General features: G+C 32.9%; 2 protein-coding genes across 2 annotated transcripts in view; one reads left to right on the top strand and one right to left on the bottom strand.

Annotated features, from left to right (window-relative positions):
• LOC143195645 (uncharacterized) overlaps positions 1-16,956 on the top strand; it is a 53,003-nt gene extending 36,047 nt beyond the window's left edge. Inside the window, exons 5-12 of the mRNA XM_076402958.1 lie at positions 8,768-8,851; positions 13,114-13,247; positions 13,896-14,032; positions 14,240-14,394; positions 15,956-16,034; positions 16,156-16,318; positions 16,387-16,564; positions 16,631-16,956. Coding sequence (XP_076259073.1) covers positions 8,768-8,851; positions 13,114-13,247; positions 13,896-14,032; positions 14,240-14,394; positions 15,956-16,034; positions 16,156-16,318; positions 16,387-16,564; positions 16,631-16,827 — 1,127 coding nt within the window. The 3' untranslated portion in view covers positions 16,828-16,956. The remainder of the gene's footprint in view (positions 1-8,767; positions 8,852-13,113; positions 13,248-13,895; positions 14,033-14,239; positions 14,395-15,955; positions 16,035-16,155; positions 16,319-16,386; positions 16,565-16,630) is intronic.
• Positions 16,957-17,446: 490 nt separating this feature from the next.
• Positions 17,447-18,478, bottom strand: Vps28 (Vacuolar protein sorting 28). Its single transcript, XM_076402959.1, has 4 exons — positions 18,323-18,478; positions 18,200-18,260; positions 17,942-18,137; positions 17,447-17,883 (listed from the first exon to the last, which is right to left on the bottom strand). The coding sequence occupies exons 1-4, from the start codon at positions 18,336-18,338 to the stop codon at positions 17,515-17,517; spliced, it is 642 nt and encodes a 213-aa protein (XP_076259074.1). The 5' UTR covers positions 18,339-18,478; the 3' UTR covers positions 17,447-17,514.
• Between the last annotated feature and the right edge of the window lie 59 nt (positions 18,479-18,537).

Below are 18,537 nucleotides of genomic sequence, written 5' to 3'. Positions count from 1 at the left end.
CATTTTTGTTCAATTATTTTATTTAGAATAGAATTTTATTGTATGTCAAAGCCAAACTGAAACAAAACTCAGAGTTGATGCGGCAACATTGCGACGTTTTGACGTCCCAAATTTAGATGACGTATGTACAAAATAACTTTGAATAGGCTATATAGTATGATGTTTTTTTTCATTAGTTAAAATGGAGACTTTTCGATTGATTTATTATTTGTTATATAGAAATCACTGAATTTTTGAAATATCTATTCTAGCTAGAATATAAATCAATTATATTCACTTCTATGCAATAAATCTGCTGAAACAGAACTAATAAAACCGTCGGGAGGCCTGTTACATCTATACCTTGAGATACGAAAAGAACTACCGGGAAAATAGTTTAGAAAGAAAAAAAATAATAGGAATTCCTTTTAAATGCTCTCTCTCCATCGGCCTAATAAAGAATGCCGTCACTGAACGTGGTTATTTGCGGGGAAATTAATGTTTTGTGCATGATTTACCTCCATCTATGCGAACCAGAAAACAATTAAACACGAGAAAATATTCATAGATTTTCCTCCTTCATAAACAACTGCCGATTATCTGTTCCGACCTTATCACGGTGGCCATCCGTAGCATAATTAATCAACCCGATAATTTGCCCTCTTACATAAATTAACTCAGAAACATGTTAAAATGTTCACGGCCGGTTTTCCTTTTGGTCACGCCGTTAGATGATGTTAGGTGTGTGAAAAATTAATTCACGTTTTTAGGCCACTGTAAAGTAATTGACCATTTTACAGTTTCATTATTATTATTATCGTCGATGTTTGTTACCGATTAAAGGTAAATAACGATAATCAATCTTTAAGTTTTTCTTCTTCGATTCTCCCCCATTTTGTAATGTTAAGAATTAGTTAAAAAGTTGGAACTGTTTCAATATATATAAATCTTTCAAAATACCATTCATATTTGTAGACTCGACAATACAATATTCTAAATTTACTTTTTTTAAGGATTTTTGTTCTCATTTTTAGTTAAAAACAAACATAATGCCGTCTGATGCGTCGTAACACGTAACCGAGTCAGCCTATAGAATTCGATTTGGGTTGATACTGGTCGTCTATGTTGCCAAATGTATGCAAAATTCTTCAAAACATTACTTATAATAAAAAGAGGTTATAACCACTTTTTTTAATTGTATCTATTTAGCAACATTGCGATGTGCTGACGTTATATATTTTGATAACGTAAATCAGCTCTTTTATTGGACCGGCCTTAATTTTTATAAGTATTTAATTTCTACTGTATTTGATTGAAAAGATGCTTACTTGAAACTCAGACTTATTTTGTTATAATATTCAGTTTTTTTTTAATTTTTTCAAACAATATTGCATTATACTCGTATATATGAGTATATATTCAATAAGGTTAGCTATGTTTTGCAAAAGCTGCAGGATGTGATCAAATTTGTATGATAAATTTGTGAGAGGCGCCACTGCCTCTACGGCAGCTATTACATTGTATATTTTATGTTTAATCATAATCATTTTCTCACTTTTTTTATTAATTGACTATTTTACAGTTTCATTATTATTATAGAGCACATTATATTCAGATTATTCAGGTTTATAACACATGGGCTGAAAAGTCCCGGGAGATCAACATAATCTCTATCAAGAGCCACACAATAATTCCAGCGCCGCTCTAACAATTTTTCCTTTTCTATGTGCAGTTGTTTCTTTGCAATTTCGGCATTTAAACGCTCCAGTAACGCTACATGACATTCACTGTTGATGGTGTTTCCCTTCTCAAGATAGATGAATATTACATCACGCACGTCCCTAAATACCGAGGCCATAACTTTCCCAGCCGATTTTTGTGCTTTCGGGTGCTTTGGACGAGGTTCATCAGTTGCTGTTCATTCAGATGACGATCGTTTCGATTCCGGAGTGAACTGATGGATCGATGTGTCATCCATTGTCACATATCGATGCAAAAATGCCGATTTGCTACCTTTAAACATGCCCAAACACTGCTCCGAATCATCAACACGTTTTTGACTATGGTCAACAGTGAGCAAACGCGGCATCCACTTTGAACAGAGCTTTCTCATAGTAAAATACTCATGGAATATAAAACCAACACCTTCTTTTGATAACTTTACGATGTTAGCTAACTCACACACCTTCATTTTTTGATTGATTCAATGATTTTGTGGATTTTTTTTATGTTTTCTGACGTTACCACCTCATTTGGAAATCCACTGTTGTGTCTCTACGACCACGTCTGAAGTCAGTAAACCAAAGTTTTATTATTGTTTCTGATGGAGCGGAATTCTTATAATACTTTTGAAGCCATTGCTTCGCTTGAACGGTATTTTTTCCCATCAAGAAGCAGTGTAAAATTAAAACACGAAATTGTTTTAGATTCATTGTTTTGAAAATAACAAAAATAGTGTCACTTTTAACATAATAACTCACAAACTTATGTGTAGAATATCATGAAATTTTAACAGCCGTCTTTTGAAGGTTAGTACTAACTGGAAAAGCCGTGTATGCAATTAAACTTACGCCATATATGTGTTAGTCCTGGGACTTTTGAGCCAATCTGTTATGCCGCATTTTAACGTAACACAATCAGTAGTGGTAAACCCTTCCTTGTCGCCTTTTTTTTGCTTCCAAAATTACCATTTCTTTTTTTCTTAGTTTATATTCTTAGTGATTCTATAATCTTCCTCGTAGACAAGTATTTCTAATAATAAATGAATGAATGAAGGAATGATTGGGTTGGAGTGTACCAAGAAGGCCGCTTCTTAATAAATTTTCTAGATCCCTTGTTTCAACCTCTGGCAAGTTCTTATTTCATGTTTTTCAATTTTCTCTCACCATTTGTTTCGCATTTGTCATAATCAACTTTGTATTCTGCTGACTTACTTGTTTTTAAACTGTTTACTATTAATGCTCTCTTGGCTCTCCCTTCTATTTACTATATCTTACTGTAACATATTTTTACCCGAATCCCACTTAACTACATCAAGAAAAGCTAACTGCGGAACGATTGCCAATCCGACGTCAATCCGTTCTCTCTTCTTGATAATTTATTTGTCTCCGGATAAAGAATGAATTCAAAAGAGAACAGCCTTATGATCTCTCTCGATACTAAGGATTATTGTCTATTAGATTCAGCGCTTCACATAACATATATACATATCATTGAAAAAATAACTGACGATATTTGCAAGATTTAGTTTGTTGTGCCTATTTTTATATTGTATGAAATAATTTTGTTGTAAAATCTATAAAAATTAAGTCACATAAAATAGCGTACAGCGTGTATTACATTTTCATCCGCCTGATATATTAGCCAGAGAGAAACTGGAGAGGATGCGAACAGTTCGGTTCGTGCTTTCATCATCATCACGACCGAACCTCATTACGCATAACCTAATTGATGTTTTATGATTGTTACGTAGTCGATGAACCGGAAAATATGATGCCGTTTGTTACCGATTAAAGGTAAATAACGATAATCAATCTTTAAGTTTTTCTTCTTCGTTTCTCTCCCGTTTTATAAAGTTAAGAATTTATAAGTTGAAACTGTTTCAATATAAATAAATCTTTCAAAATACCATTTATATTTGTAGACTTGTATTGGCGAGAAATTCTAAATTCTAAACCCTAAAAAATTAAGTTTTAACTTTGAACCATTTTTCCTTCCCGTCTTATTCTACATAAAAACAAACAGAATGCCAACTGATGCGTCCTAACTCGTAACCGAAACAGCCTATAGAATTCGATTTGGGTTGGTACTGGTTGAGCATGTTGCCAAATGTCCGCAAAATTCTTCAAAACATTAGTTATAATAATAAGAGGTTATAACCCGACAAATGTTGATTTAGTGCTATGTTTTTGTTTGTTTATCTATTTGGCAACATTGCGATATGCTGACGTCATATATTTTGATGACGTGAATCAGCTGTTTTATTAGACCGGATATATAATGCCATAATTTTATAAGTGTTTCAATTCTACTGTATTTGAAAAGATGCTTACTTGAAAGTCAGTCAAGAGAAATTAAGTTCTTATAATATTCAGTTTTTTTTTTAATTTTTTTCAAATAATATTTCATTATACTCATATATACTTCAATAAGGTTAGTAACTAGATTAGTTATTTTTTGCAAAAGCTTCAGGATGTGATCAAATTTGTATGATAAATTTGCTTCGTAGTGTGAAGTAGAGTACTTAACGTGATTAGTAGAGTACCTTATTATTGACATCAAAGTCTAGCTGAAATCGTCAGGTGTGACCAATCAAGGTAAATTGAAGTTGACGTCAGTCTACGAATCGCTGGTGCTAACAATAAAACGAATAAAAAGGCTCCAAAAGCAGTTCACTAAAGAGCTATCGAAAAGGTTCTCCAATATCGGCAGCGAACCTGTTTATTAAATACCTGGCAATACATCAAAATAGCCATTTCTTAATCAAACCATCAAATCAATCAAAATATTAAAACCATCGAATTTAACAGCAACAGTTTAGCAGATGATTACATTGATAATTCATATTTTCATCAATAGATGTTGTTGAGATGCGGAAGAGAAAACAAGGTTGTAAGTTAAATGCAATTTATTTTCTCTCTTCTTTGAGTATACCCAAAGACGAGTTGCCCAAAGACTCCAAGTATACCCAATATATATATATATATATAGACGAGTTATAGACAGGAATTCTAGTGGTTGCACTTTAACAATTCTTATTTCAATGTTTTCTTCAATGCTTTCAATGCAATACTTCTTCACTTTCTTCAATCAGTTCAATACGTTCTTCTTCTCAATTCACCTCTTCACCTCGTTGTCGATGCAAGTTTTTTCTTCATTGTCGATGCAAAGTCTGATCCTCTCGTTGTGGATGCACAGTGTTTTATCGCTGAAGCTCCTCCCTCGGGTTCTTGGTGGTGGTGTACAAGGCTGGTCCAGGAAACCCTTTTCTGTATGAAAATTCCACGATTTCGGATCTTTTTGATATTTATGGTTATGGGCGCCATAAGAAGTCCTCTACCAGGTCTAACTCCTGACACGTTTTGTCTAGCTTCGGTACTTGAACCCTCGTTATCCGAAACACTCGACAACGAGCCGATGGGAATCCCCTTTGTTGAGCACGTATGTTCTTTTTACTTGGTACCTTTTTTGGTTGTCTAATTTCACCAGACTTTCAATACAATGCGACGTTATGTTTTGTATCAGGCCGTAATTATTTTCCCATGTCATAAATATTTGATTTATTATCTGACAAATTAGACCCGTTAACTATACAACCGAAAGAATCCTACAATTTATATAAACTTAAATTTACACGGCGCAAATCCAAGTTATCATTAGATAACAAGGTATTGCTGTATGAGTCTATACTCAAGCCCATTTGGACATATGGTATTCAACTATGGGGTACCGCTAGTAAATCTAATATATCCATCATTCAACGGTTCCAAAATAAGGTGTGGCGTGCCATTGTTGATGCTCCGTACTATATTTCAAATAAAGTGATACAACGCGATATTCCTCTAGAACCTATAACAAGTGTAATTCAACGTGTTTGTGTGAAGTACTTCGAAAGAGTGTCAGTGCATCCCAATGTACTCGCTAATCAGCTAAATATGCGACATGATAGTGAAGTTCGTAGACTAAAACGTTTAACACCACCTGATCTGATTACTGGACATATGTAGACTTTAGAATAAGCATTAGAATAAGACTAATTAATTAAGATAATATTTTATACAGAAGATTGCTTAATGAAGTGATTTTCTACATGCCATGTATATATAATATAGACAGAAGAAATACTTATTGCCAATAGGGCAGATTGTGGACTCACGAAGAGTAATTTAAAAAAATTTACACGTCTGTCCCAACTATTAATAGTTAAATTTGCGTCGCAACATATATCTTTGATCAAACTAATAAGCAACCACCTAATATTCGTACAATTACTGCATCTTCATTATTTATTCAAGATGCGTAGACGATCGAAAAACACCACAGAAAATAGCCGTCGTTTGAAGAACCTTTAATGGTCCACCGCGAGCCTACTGACCCGATTCTGACGCAGATCTTTCGGATAACTGGAGATCGGATATGTTTAGGCCAAAGTGCCGATTCGTATCGTTAGAACGGAATTGGCTGAGCGATAGCTGTAATTTGTTCTTTAGGCGTCGTGAGACAAAACCGCAAAAATGCGAGACATGTCAGGCCGCTAATCATTTACGTATGCCCCGTTGGAGTGACGGGATACGGAGGACCTGGTGACGATTCGCGTCGCTTCATTTACTTCGTCGCCGAAACGACGACCGATTAAAAAATTGTTTTATTGAGCGGCGTGACCAATCGCTATTTTACAGCTGTTATCAATCAATAATATATCAAGTGGAGTTGTCGTAGACTATGTTTGATATGTCACCAAAAAAAAAGGAAAAAATAAATGCGATTTACTGGTATGAATTAGTGAAAGAAACGCCACGATAATCAATCATCCTATTGACAAACATATCAAAATTCTCTTTTTATTTGAAAGAGTGCACTTCCAAGGTAGAACCATTTGAACCAAATCAGGATATGATGGGGCGGAAGGGGGGGTGGTTGTAATCGAGGTAAACGCACAAACAGAACATTTGTCAAATCATCTAGGCTAGGTAACGGACCCCTGGGACTGAAGAAACAAAACACCCGAACACTCGAAAAAGAAAAATATTTTTTTACAAAAAAATTAAACCGACTTCAAAAAATAATTAAGTAACCCACTAAAAATTAAAAAATTATCAAATTTACATTTGTAATACAAAAAGCATTTGAAAATAAAATATGTACATTACAGTCGTTATAATAACCAAATGAAAATAAACAAAAGCCTTATTTAACCTACATCTACTACACATATATTTTATAGTCTACTATATACACAATTTAGCTTAATACCTACTTAAACCTATTTATCTATTTATCCATTTTAACTACTACCAACTGATTACTTTGAAATCAGTGCCGAACCCAAAAAAATATAAAAATAATAATATAATTTTGTGGCAAAAAATTAAATTGCCAAGAAAACAAATCTAAATTAATATTACTGTTAAGAACATTTTTTTACAGTTTACAGTAGTTATGCTTAGGACAATCTTTATTTATACAATTAGTACGGCATAAATACATCAATATGTATTTACACAATTAAAATTTAATTATATTTCTTGAGCTAGAGTTAAGAGTAACACTACACTACACTTCATGTGGTTTTGTTCATTTCTGAGTCCCTTCGTGTTGTACAGTAAATGTATTACTTCCATGTTGCTGTTTTTTAGTAAATTTATTTCATGTCTTAAGGCGAAATCTTGAATAACTTCGTTCGTAAGTCAAATTTGGAGTTTGTATTTACCTTTACATTTAAAAATCAAAACTTCCATTACAAATCTGCTAATAATCGTTGTTCCTTTGCTCTCCAGGTAAAAAAGTGTCTAAAGTTAGTTGGTGTCGTGATCAGTCTCAAAAGGTGAAGTGTTCTTCTGATATAGTATCCGTATTGGTTTTACTAGAAAGATGGATAAATGGATATCACATGTACAATAATTTAAACAAAACAAAAACTCTATTTTTTACAATAAATGTCACAATTTATTCTCATATTATATGATGTATGAAAACATATGAAATATATACGTAGGTTATATTATATTTTCGTTATCTGTCTGATGCTTATCTCAACAGGCCTATTTTCCTTAAAACGTACCCGGCCAGAACTAAATACCGTTAAAAGCTTTTGTTACATAAGAAATCGAAGAGAACCGGAAATACACTTTTGCAATGTGACATTTCTTGTTAATAAAGTGTGGGTGTTTATTGCCTAGATTATGTAGGTTATCTCTCGAAACTCATCACAAGGTGGCCTGGCTGGTCATTAACCCACTTTGGTTGCGTATTTATATATCAACTTATAAAGGACGAAAAAGATCGTAAATAATATAATATGCGTGCTGAATAAATACCAGGTTGTTTAATTAGTTTCGTTGTCCGATAAGAAAATCGCGATTTTATAATTTTAAACACATTTCATTATTCAACGTAACTTCAATAACTTCCTTTAGATCCAGTCTGACTAGCCGTATGCAAGGAAAAACGAATATGACAAAAAGCTATTATAGCACGTCCAATAAAACAATAATTCCACGTCATCAAAATTTATGACGTCAGTACGTCGCAATATTGCCGGATCAAATTTTGTTTTTGGTTATTTTAACTGTGACATAACAACTTACACTAATATAAGTTTAATATAAGCATTGGATCATATTCCCATCCCATCCCGAAAGTTTCGTTCAATCACTGTCATTTTCTGAGTCACTATTCAAGTCAATAACTGAACTGTCAATTTCAAATCTAATACTTGTTCATGATTTCAATCAATTTCTTCTTCTGTGTATCTCTTCTTCTGTGTATTTTCAAAACTTAATTTATGTTTTGCAAGCCAACTCTGTAGCTGTCCACTTTTTGTCCATGGTGGTGCATTGTTCATAACAATAACTGATGTTTCCTTCTAATAGCTTTGGTTATTGTGGAATACGATAGATTAAAATAAATCTATATTGACTAACAAACAAAATTATTAATTACATGCACTAATAACGTATAAAGTATTGTTTTTATAATAACATTTTCATTGTACAAAATACGTATAGACACTTAATTTAACAAGTCATATAAAAGTACTAATAATATTCCAATTAATTTTTACTTGCAGATATTGAAGCTGAGTGTCAGGATGATTACATGAAAATAAGAATTGGATTCAATGGAACTTTTGCTGGCTTGGTGTATTCAGCGGGTAAGTAATTCCACAGAATATTACATCATTTGAAAGCTTGTCAAATATATAAACTAAAAGTGTTTTTACTAGTAACAAATGTTGTTATTTAGTGCCAAAATTTAAATATGACTAGTTGTTACAAGATTCTTATGTTCAAATTTATATATTATCCGAAATCATTAATATTTTAGATGAATTGTGATTAAGACTCATTAAACCGTTGGTATCTCGATTACTATATAATATCTTATATCACATAAACACTTTTTTTTGGCAAAATTAGTTTTTTTATTCAACATAAATCCCTTCAAGGATGATACACTAATTATAGCGGCCCTCCAAGTTTTCGATACCATTTTTGTAGTACGATTTGTCCTTTGTTTCAAAATAGGCCTCAGTTTCGGAGATCACCTCTTCATTCGACGATAATTTCTTGCCAGCGAGCATTCTTTTGAGATCTGAGAACGGGAAATAGTCGCTGGGGGCCAAATCTGGAGAATACGGTGGATGAGGAAGCAATTCGAAGCACAATTCCTGCATTTTTGGCTTCGTTTTCAGTGATATGGAATGGTTGTAACATGGTGCATTGTATTGGTAAAACAGCACTTTCTTTTTCTTTAAATGCGGCTGTTTTTCGGCGATTTCGTCCTTCAAACGGTCGAATAAAGCTATGTAATAGTCGCTGTTGATGTTTCTTCCTTTTTCAAGGTAGTCAATGAAAATTATTCCATGCGCATCCCAAAATAGAGACGCCATAATCTTGCCAGCCGACTGTTGCGTTCGGATAACTGTCGATTGGACTTCGGAGTAAAATGATGGAGCCATGTTTCATTCATTGTCACATATCGACTCAAAATGTCTGGTTTATTACGCTTGATCTTCTTCAAACACCGAATCATCAACACTTCATTGTTTTTGGTCAAAAGTGAGCTCGCGCGGCACCCGCTTTGTACAGAGCTTTCTCATACCTAAATATTCGTGAATGATATGATGTAAACGTTCAGTTAATATCTTCAGAGGGTCTGCTATTTCATTCAATTTCAGTTTGCGGTCATTCAAAATCAGTTTGTGGATTTAATTGTTTTAATGTTTTCGTCGTTAACCACCTCTTTTGGGCGTCCACAGCGTTCACCGTCTTCGGTGCTCATGCTTGATGGTTAATTTTCCTAGGACAGTGTCCAGAAACTCGGCATCAAGCCAATTTTTTGCTTCATTTCTGTATATTTCTGTAGTTAAAAAGCAATATTTTATCAACATGCGAAATTCCTTTTTATCCGTTTTGTTCACAATAACAAAAGTTGCTTCACTCAAAATGCTATAATTCATAAACTAATGATCCGATAGCCGTCAAATTTATACACACATTTTTGGACGGTTAATGCTAACTAAAAACATACGGATTTAGTTCTAGTAGCGCCATCTAGGTGTCAGGCCGGGGACTTTTCAATTGAAATGTTAGTTTGTCAGATATTTCTCAATCTAATCCTGGTTTTCTTGTTTCTGATGCATCTTGATGTTGGTTTCATCTTTTAATGGTTATATTATTTAGTATCCTGTGATAAACTATATCCCAATATTGATGATATTCTTATGGGTTAATCTTTATATATCTTCAAATTTTCAAAATTGTTAGGAAAGTGTGCAAGAAAGAATCACAAATAGTATATACATAAAAATACTAATTCTGTGTTTTATAAGAGTAGCATGATTAACTGAAAATATACACTATTGATTTTATTTAGTTTCACTTTTAAACAAATAACACAAGATATCTGAACTACTGTAGTTTTGACCACCTTATTAATATTTAAATATTGTCTCAATAAAATAAGAAACAAGTACAATTCTGTAAAAATATGCCCAGCTGTGTAATTAGAAATAGCAATATTTTTTAATTATTGTAACTAGTTCTGCCAAAAATTACAAACTGGAAAAGCATTAATTAATAAAATTAAAAAAAATTTTCAGTGCAGACATTTTTCTTCTCACTATTAGTTTGGTAAAATATATCTATTGTTAAAATGGGATACACTTGAATGTTAATACAATAAGCATTGTTTTTGCATAAAATAAACAGTTAAATATCTAGCAACCTATTTCGATAAATTCGTTCTTTGCATTCTTCCAGCAAACCGTGCTTACATCACCAACAAAATGACTAGTGCTGTTATACATTTTTTTCATACCTGAAATGTTTTTACTCTAAAAATTTGAAAATTATTTATAGGCCTACAAATGATTTATAAAAGATGACATATTAAAATGTGATCGGTTTTCTTGTACTATTTCTGAGGAATAGTGTTATTGTACCTAATAAAGCAAGAAATAAAACAATATCATTTCTATTTATATATTTCCGTTTACCCACACACATTCATCATTGTTCCTAACTGTATCAGCATCTGTTGTCCCGCAACACAACTTCAAACAAAAATCTCTCACAATTATAAGGAAACATTTTATGTTATGTCGACGCCACACAACCAACTGTCGGGACAGGGCGCCATTCGCACCCAGTAGGCCGCGTCGCGACAATTAAAAAACAAACAAAAGAACGATGTTGCCCGCAGATAAGACCATCGCCGTCTTCGACCTTATCTGCGGCGTTCGTTCCAGTTTTCGCGGGCTCGACTCCCACGGACCGGAAGCTCCGGGCGCCGCAACGTTCCATAGAGGGTCAGAGGGGGGAGGTCCTAATCGGTTAATTGTTCGCGGATTGCTCCGCTTTCCGTTATCGCTTCATTAAGTTATGTATCGATTCGAACCGATGTATTTTAACTGTTTTTCGTACGATCGGCTTTTACCAGTGACATAGAAAACTCGCCGGATTTTCTTTTGTTTTTTTTTCTCCGATTCTCGTTGCTCGTTCATGTTGCGTTTGTCTTTTTTTTCGGCCGTACCTCGCGCGAATATGCAAAACGTTTTCGTGTTTATGCGGTGCGAGAGATTTACGAGGTTGTTAAATAAGAAGCGGCGGCCTTAGAAATGTTTCCGAGTTTTTGTGTTTCATTCGGTCCCCCTAAGAGGCCGGTTTACGACGAGAAGTACATATAAATCGTGTTTTATTATGTAGCACTGTCCAAACAAAATATTACGAAATATTTGGCCTTTCTACGTCCTTATTTGACTATTTGGAGTTTATTATGAAAAATATGTTATTCTAACGTTGATAACACTACCGCGCTCAATAGTGACATATATATTAGTGTCAAACTTCCTCTTTAAGAAAACAGAACGATCCATTTATTGAAACAAGAGTTTAATTATTGAGACGCCTGGTACGCGACGTTGCCACACATTATCTTAAATTCACAAATTAACCTAAAAATTCCATTGAAACCCAAGTTAACATTTTTGACGTATCGTGTTAGTATCGAACTTCCATTTTAAGAAATAGAACAATATATTTCTTGAAACAAGAGTTTAATTCTTGAGATGCCTGGCACGCGACATATACTAAACGTAAATTTGAAGAATATAATATTAATAGAATAAATTATCTTGAAATCAGAAATTAACCTAAATATTCCCTTAAAACCAAAGTTTACATATTTTGACAATACTGAGCTTGACACGAACATATATATTAGCGTCCAACTTTCACTTTAAGTACTACAACGATACATTCCTTGAAACAAAAGTCTAATTTTTGAGACATATGGAACGAGACGTTGCCACTTCTTCTATATTACACGTAAAATTGAAGAATATAATATAAATAGATCAAATGATCCTGAATTCGTAAATTAACGAAAAAGTTCCCTTGAAACACAAGTTAACTTTTTTTAACAAAAGCGCACTTGACGTAGACCTAGAACTTTTACTTTCGCAGTAAATTATATTCTAGTTCTCCATCGCTTGTAAATGACAACGTCTCAAAATCAAACGGAATCTGCCGAAGTTTACCGAATGCCGACTGGAACCATCTAGAAATAGCCACCAATTTTCTTGAGACATAAATATAACAACTGTAACGCCTAACTTCTGTTGACAAAATTCAAATTTAAACTACAGCATTTGACATTGAGCTATTATGATATTAAATGCTATTAACGATGTTAAAGTTCTATGTAGTTAGTTATATAATAACTTGGAACATATATGTCACTGTCAACAGCGGTGGTGTTGTCAATATCATGCACACACATTTAAAAATACGTATTATTTCCACATTTACAACACTACATAGCCTGACACTCTAATAGTTGTACATGATTATATTACAATAAAATGCGATGAGTTATAAATATTATTAATAAACATATTTGTTTTGTTTTTAGGTTATGCTTACGATCCAGATTGCATGTACATCAATGGAACTGGCCGTGATTACTATGAGTTTTATATCCAACTGAATAGGTGTGGAACATTAGGAAAAAACACTCACAACGAAGACAATAGAAAATCTCCAACGGTAAGAACCAATGATTTTTCTCCAATATATTTTCATTAATAGTATTAATACCAAATAGTTAAATAAGCTTTACCAGCCAATAAGAAACATTTGTGTATACTTTTTTGTTTTTTTGTGTACTTTTTTTTATTTTTTATCAGTTTTTTATGTTTTATTTTTTTATAATCAACTTAAATTCCAAATTCGCCCGTTCAATAAAACACTAAGCTCACGTCATATAAATTTATGACGTTAAAATGTTGCAATGTTGCCACATCAACTTTGAGTTTTAGTTCATTTTGATTTTAATAAATATAATCTATTTTAGCGTTACGTTCAAAACAAGCAAATCACCAAAATAACGTTTGCCGATTTATAACCTGTAATTATTATTACCAATGTTTTGAAGAATTTTGTAGACGTTTGACAACCAGTCGAGTTTTATAGGTTGATTCGATTACATCTCGATATCAACCAGCATCGTATCTCTTTTCAACTAAAATAAAATGGATTTTAAAATGAATTTACAATTTGCGATAGACAATACATTCGACAACTTTATGGAATAGACTATATTATTATATTAATATAATAATTTAATTAAATAAAATTTAGTACTTCAAATTAGTTATACCTAAAATATTTACAAGTGTGCTCAAAATATTACAGAAAAACTTTATGTGGAACACAGTCACCGTCCAGTACAACCCCCTCATCGAAGAGGAATACGACGAGCATTTCAAGGTCACGTGCGAATACGGTTACGATTTCTGGAAGACCGTCACGTTTCCTTTTTTAGACGTCGAGTGAGTTCATAGTAGGGATGCAGAAAAAATATCGATATTTTCTAAAAAAAATATCGATATATTTGGCCGATATATCGATATTTTTTGTCCGATATATCGATATTTTTTTAAAATATCGATATATCGAAATATCGAAAAAAATTTCGGCGGCCAACACCCCTAGTTCATAGGCTCTCGTCCTTTTATTTGATCATTGTACATTTTCAGGGTGGCTACCGGTAATCCCGTAGTGTTTACTCTCACGCCGCCGGAATGCTACATGGAGATCCGGTATGGATACGGCACGTCCGGAAACAGGGTCACGGGACCAGTGAGAGTCGGCGATCCCTTGACTCTGATCATCTATATGAGGAGCAAATATGGTGAGTGTTATGTTGATTAATGTAATTTTTTTATTTGTAAATGCAGAAGTTGATTTTTCTGACCTGCATTGAACATGTTTTGGCACGTGGTTTGTTATTATAACGTTTGTTCTGGACTGGATCTATAGTTTAACATGGGCACCGAACTTCGATCATCGGCATTAAGCCTATCGACTGGCCAGTGACCAACTTAGAGACCATCCCAGAAGACATCCGATCTTATCCAGCCTGGTTACTGGCGTGACTAAGATGGTTATTCATTGTGGGATTTTCCACTGTGGCCTATAAAGACAAACATAAAGTATATCCATATCCCAGCAGGATTCGAACCCGCGACTATCGCAACAGTAGGAGGACCGTCATGTCGTCTGAACCACTCCCTCACCAAGCCGGTCTTAATTATTTTTAAAAAACTTTTAAAACTGGTACCTAATTTTAATGATTTAGTGAATTTTGATACTTAATTACAAAGGTTTACTAAAAATTATTGTTATGTTTTAAAATTGAAATAAAACCTGTTCAAAAAATAAACATAAAAAATATCTCAAAACCTATACTTAATTAACTAACGACAAGTTATATCAAATGTCAATAATTTCAATTGCTATTTAAACTTAAAGGAACAAAACTTGTTTTATATGATATAGATACAGTTATTATCTGAGATGCATATTTTAACTGGACATTTAAACTGTTTTAGACGTATGCAAGACGGAATGCGTCACTGTGATAGTGTTGTCCCATAATTCCTTTATCACCAATTACTCTGATACAGTTCATCTAACGTCATTTAGCCGTGGAAATGTATAGGAAGTGCTCTGATTTTCATTTGAAATAATAACAAACATATGTTGTCCTATCAATGTGGTTTAATTAATAAAATAGATTTTCTTATTTCGTCAATGCCGTTAGTTGGAAAAGTAAACGGATTTACCATCGTACACAATAATGATGTAGCTCTAACTCACCGCTATTCACGAGATCTCTAAAACTATACACCTAATTTGAAATTTAGCTTATGCAAAATAGATTTTTTGACATATTAATATATAAATATTCAGTTTACACATGTTTGTGTTCGCAAAACTCTGAAAGTTGAACTCAACTCTTGAAACTTTTACAAAACACTGAATTTTAATAGTATAATGTTTCTATGTAGTTTCCATTAATTTTATGTACTTTTTATTCTGAAATTCGAAATTATCAAGCAGAAAAAATCATTTTAAATTAACTTAATAATTTGTCATAATACTTTGTCATGTCGATCGTTATTATGAATTAAATTATAAAGAGAAAAGTTTAGAAAAAATAATTTAAAGAATTAAAAAGAATCGAATTAAAAGTGAAATAACATCTGACAAATCTGTCATATTTATGGTATTTTTTATTTTCTATTTCCGGTCATCTGTTTCTAAAGAGTCAAATATTAAGCCGTTAAATTAAAAACTGTTTTTATCAGCATTTTGTTCATTCTGTGTTTGCGTCCAGGTTCCACAATTAAAACTTATCCTGTGTCCAGTCTCGCGGACTTGTATATAATGTAATATAATTTTATTTGCAGACGGGTTCGATATAGTGGTCAATGACTGTTACGCCCATAATGGAGCTACAAAGAAGATACAGCTGATCGATGAATACGGGTAAGGAAACATAATATTTATAATGGATTGATGGTTATTATAATATACGAGGGACGACCAATAAAAACATAAATGAAGTTTTTTAATAAACACTGAAGGATAATTTGAATATATTTGGTAGATGTCCGGTAGACGATAAGCTCATCTCCAGATTCCGAGGTTCTTGGTCCGAATCGGGAGTATATGAGACCCAAGTGTTCGCCTACATGAAAACTTTCCGGTTTACCGGTTCTCCTGCCTTGTACATTGAGTGTGACGTTAGGATGTGCCACGGCCGATGTCCGGTATCTTAATTCCCGAAAATAACGCTTGATAATTTGTTAAACAATCGTTTGTTTTACTTTTACTGTAGAGTCAGCCTTGTCACTGGAGAAACGTCAAGAATGTCAGGAAGCGTTCGTTGGAATCCGTCACGTCTACGACAACGACAGCCAGCAACATTCCCCTGTCAGAACATGTAAACCTCGTCCAATCCTTGAAAGTGTTGCATGCAGGCGAAAACGACCAAGAAACAAATGTAACTTACACAGGTGAGATTAAAATAAAGCAATCGAAAACCCGTAACTAATTGCATTCGTCTTTGGTGTTAATTTTAGATGCCAAAACTGTCGATACTGTTTGCCTAAAGACCGGTTGGTTCTCAGCGTTGCTAGGACTTGGTAGTGCTGCCATGTGTTTGCTGGGCGGCGCACTTTTGGTGACTTGCACGAGAATGAGACGAATTGCCATTGACAAGATGTTGACAGCTAGTCAGTTTAATGGATACATGAACCACAGAGGCAGTATCAATTGACACCCTCAATATTCAATAAAAGACAGTGATATAAGTGAGATTTTTTGTGTTAATGATAAACTTTTGATTAATACTAAACTAAATCATACCAAACCACCAAAAATTAACACAATCACTATTAATTCGAATCAACAGATAAAATTGGTTAAGATAGGAAATACTAAAAAAAAATGATCTGCAAAAATAAATCTTGAAAACCAAAAAAAATGTGTTATTTTTTGGAGGGTGTCTGATATTGATATAAGTTGATTAATCATGCTTTATATGATATTTTTCTTTTTTTTTACTGTAAGAATTACTGCCCAACGTAGGCAAGCAATAATTTATGTTAGGGAATTGATTTTAATTATCCATATAATTATATATCTTAGCTATTAATGCAAATGAAAAGTCTGAACACAGCTTACATACATGGAGAATAAGTATATTAATATTTATTTATGCTGTTTTTCTTCTTCTCCTGTATGTTTGCATTTATTAGGTATTTTTATAAATACACTACTTCTATTTTATTGAAGTATTTATATAAAATATCTCAAAGCAATATTTGTATATAAACCAAAAAATAATGAACAATGTGTGAGCATATTCAATGTAGCATTATGTCAATAAAAAACAATTTTATTAAACATACATATATTTGTTTTATTAATACATATATATATAAAATAAGATAACATATATATTTTACGAATTATGTAAAACTTTATTAAAAGCAGCATAAGAACTTTCTAAATCAAACAGCAACTGTCTTACTTGAGACTCAGATAGTTCATCTGATGCCTGCATGGAATTCAAAGTGGCTAACCATCCTCCTACCTTTTCTTTTCCTTCAAAATCTGAAGGCAAAATACTAAGCCTGTTCATAGTATCAACTAAATCTCTCAATTCAGGATGTAAATCATCCATAGCTCTAATGTCCAGCCGTAGTTTATCCATAATAGTTATAAAAAGAGAAACAATATCAGCAATGCATTTGCTAGTATTACCCTTGTCATCTTTTATTGTGATTGGTCTATCTTCTTTTATTCTTTCCAAAGCAGCAGGACAATCAAGCTAAATACAAAATAAGTACTCGAAACTTATTAAATTAATTAGAAAATGTTCTACATACCCTATACTTCTTTACAAAAACATCAATAGAGGGAAACTCATCTCCTTTTACTTGCCGAAAAGCTGCTTTATACTGTACTAGCAACTTGCTGCATGCTCCTGTGTACTCCTTCGGTGTAACACAATCTCTAATGTAAGCCTTTTCAAGCTGCTGTAGAGTATTTATAACTGCATATAAATCAGCCAGGTTATCATATCTACAAGCATATTTAATAAATTACACTGGTACTGATAATAAATATAAAAATAAAATACCAACTTTTCTCTTTCTCTTGAATTATGATACAACTTAACTTCTTCGTAAAGTTCAGGACGATTTTCTAGAACAAATTAATTTAAGTATTAAACATATTATTGATTAAAATATTTAGTGCCAATTTACCTTGAGTTACAGACATTAGGACTTTATAAGTTCGTTTATACTCCTTAGATATGAAAAACTATTTGTTTTGGTTGAATGAATGAATCAGTCTAATGTCACTAAATGTGCTAAATGTGTCAATGTCAAAACTGATTAGAGAATGTTTTGTTAAGCGAAATCATAAAAATCTGAAATACCAATAAAATATATACTTATATAAAATATATATATAAACA

Source organism: Rhynchophorus ferrugineus, unplaced genomic scaffold (genome assembly GCF_030347505.1).
Source record: "Rhynchophorus ferrugineus isolate W39M unplaced genomic scaffold, kcgeb_rfMv2 rfM4, whole genome shotgun sequence".
Classification (NCBI taxonomy): Eukaryota; Metazoa; Arthropoda; class Insecta; order Coleoptera; family Curculionidae; genus Rhynchophorus; species Rhynchophorus ferrugineus.
Note: the sequence above shows the minus strand (reverse complement) of the source record. Positions and strands in the feature narration are given on the sequence as shown.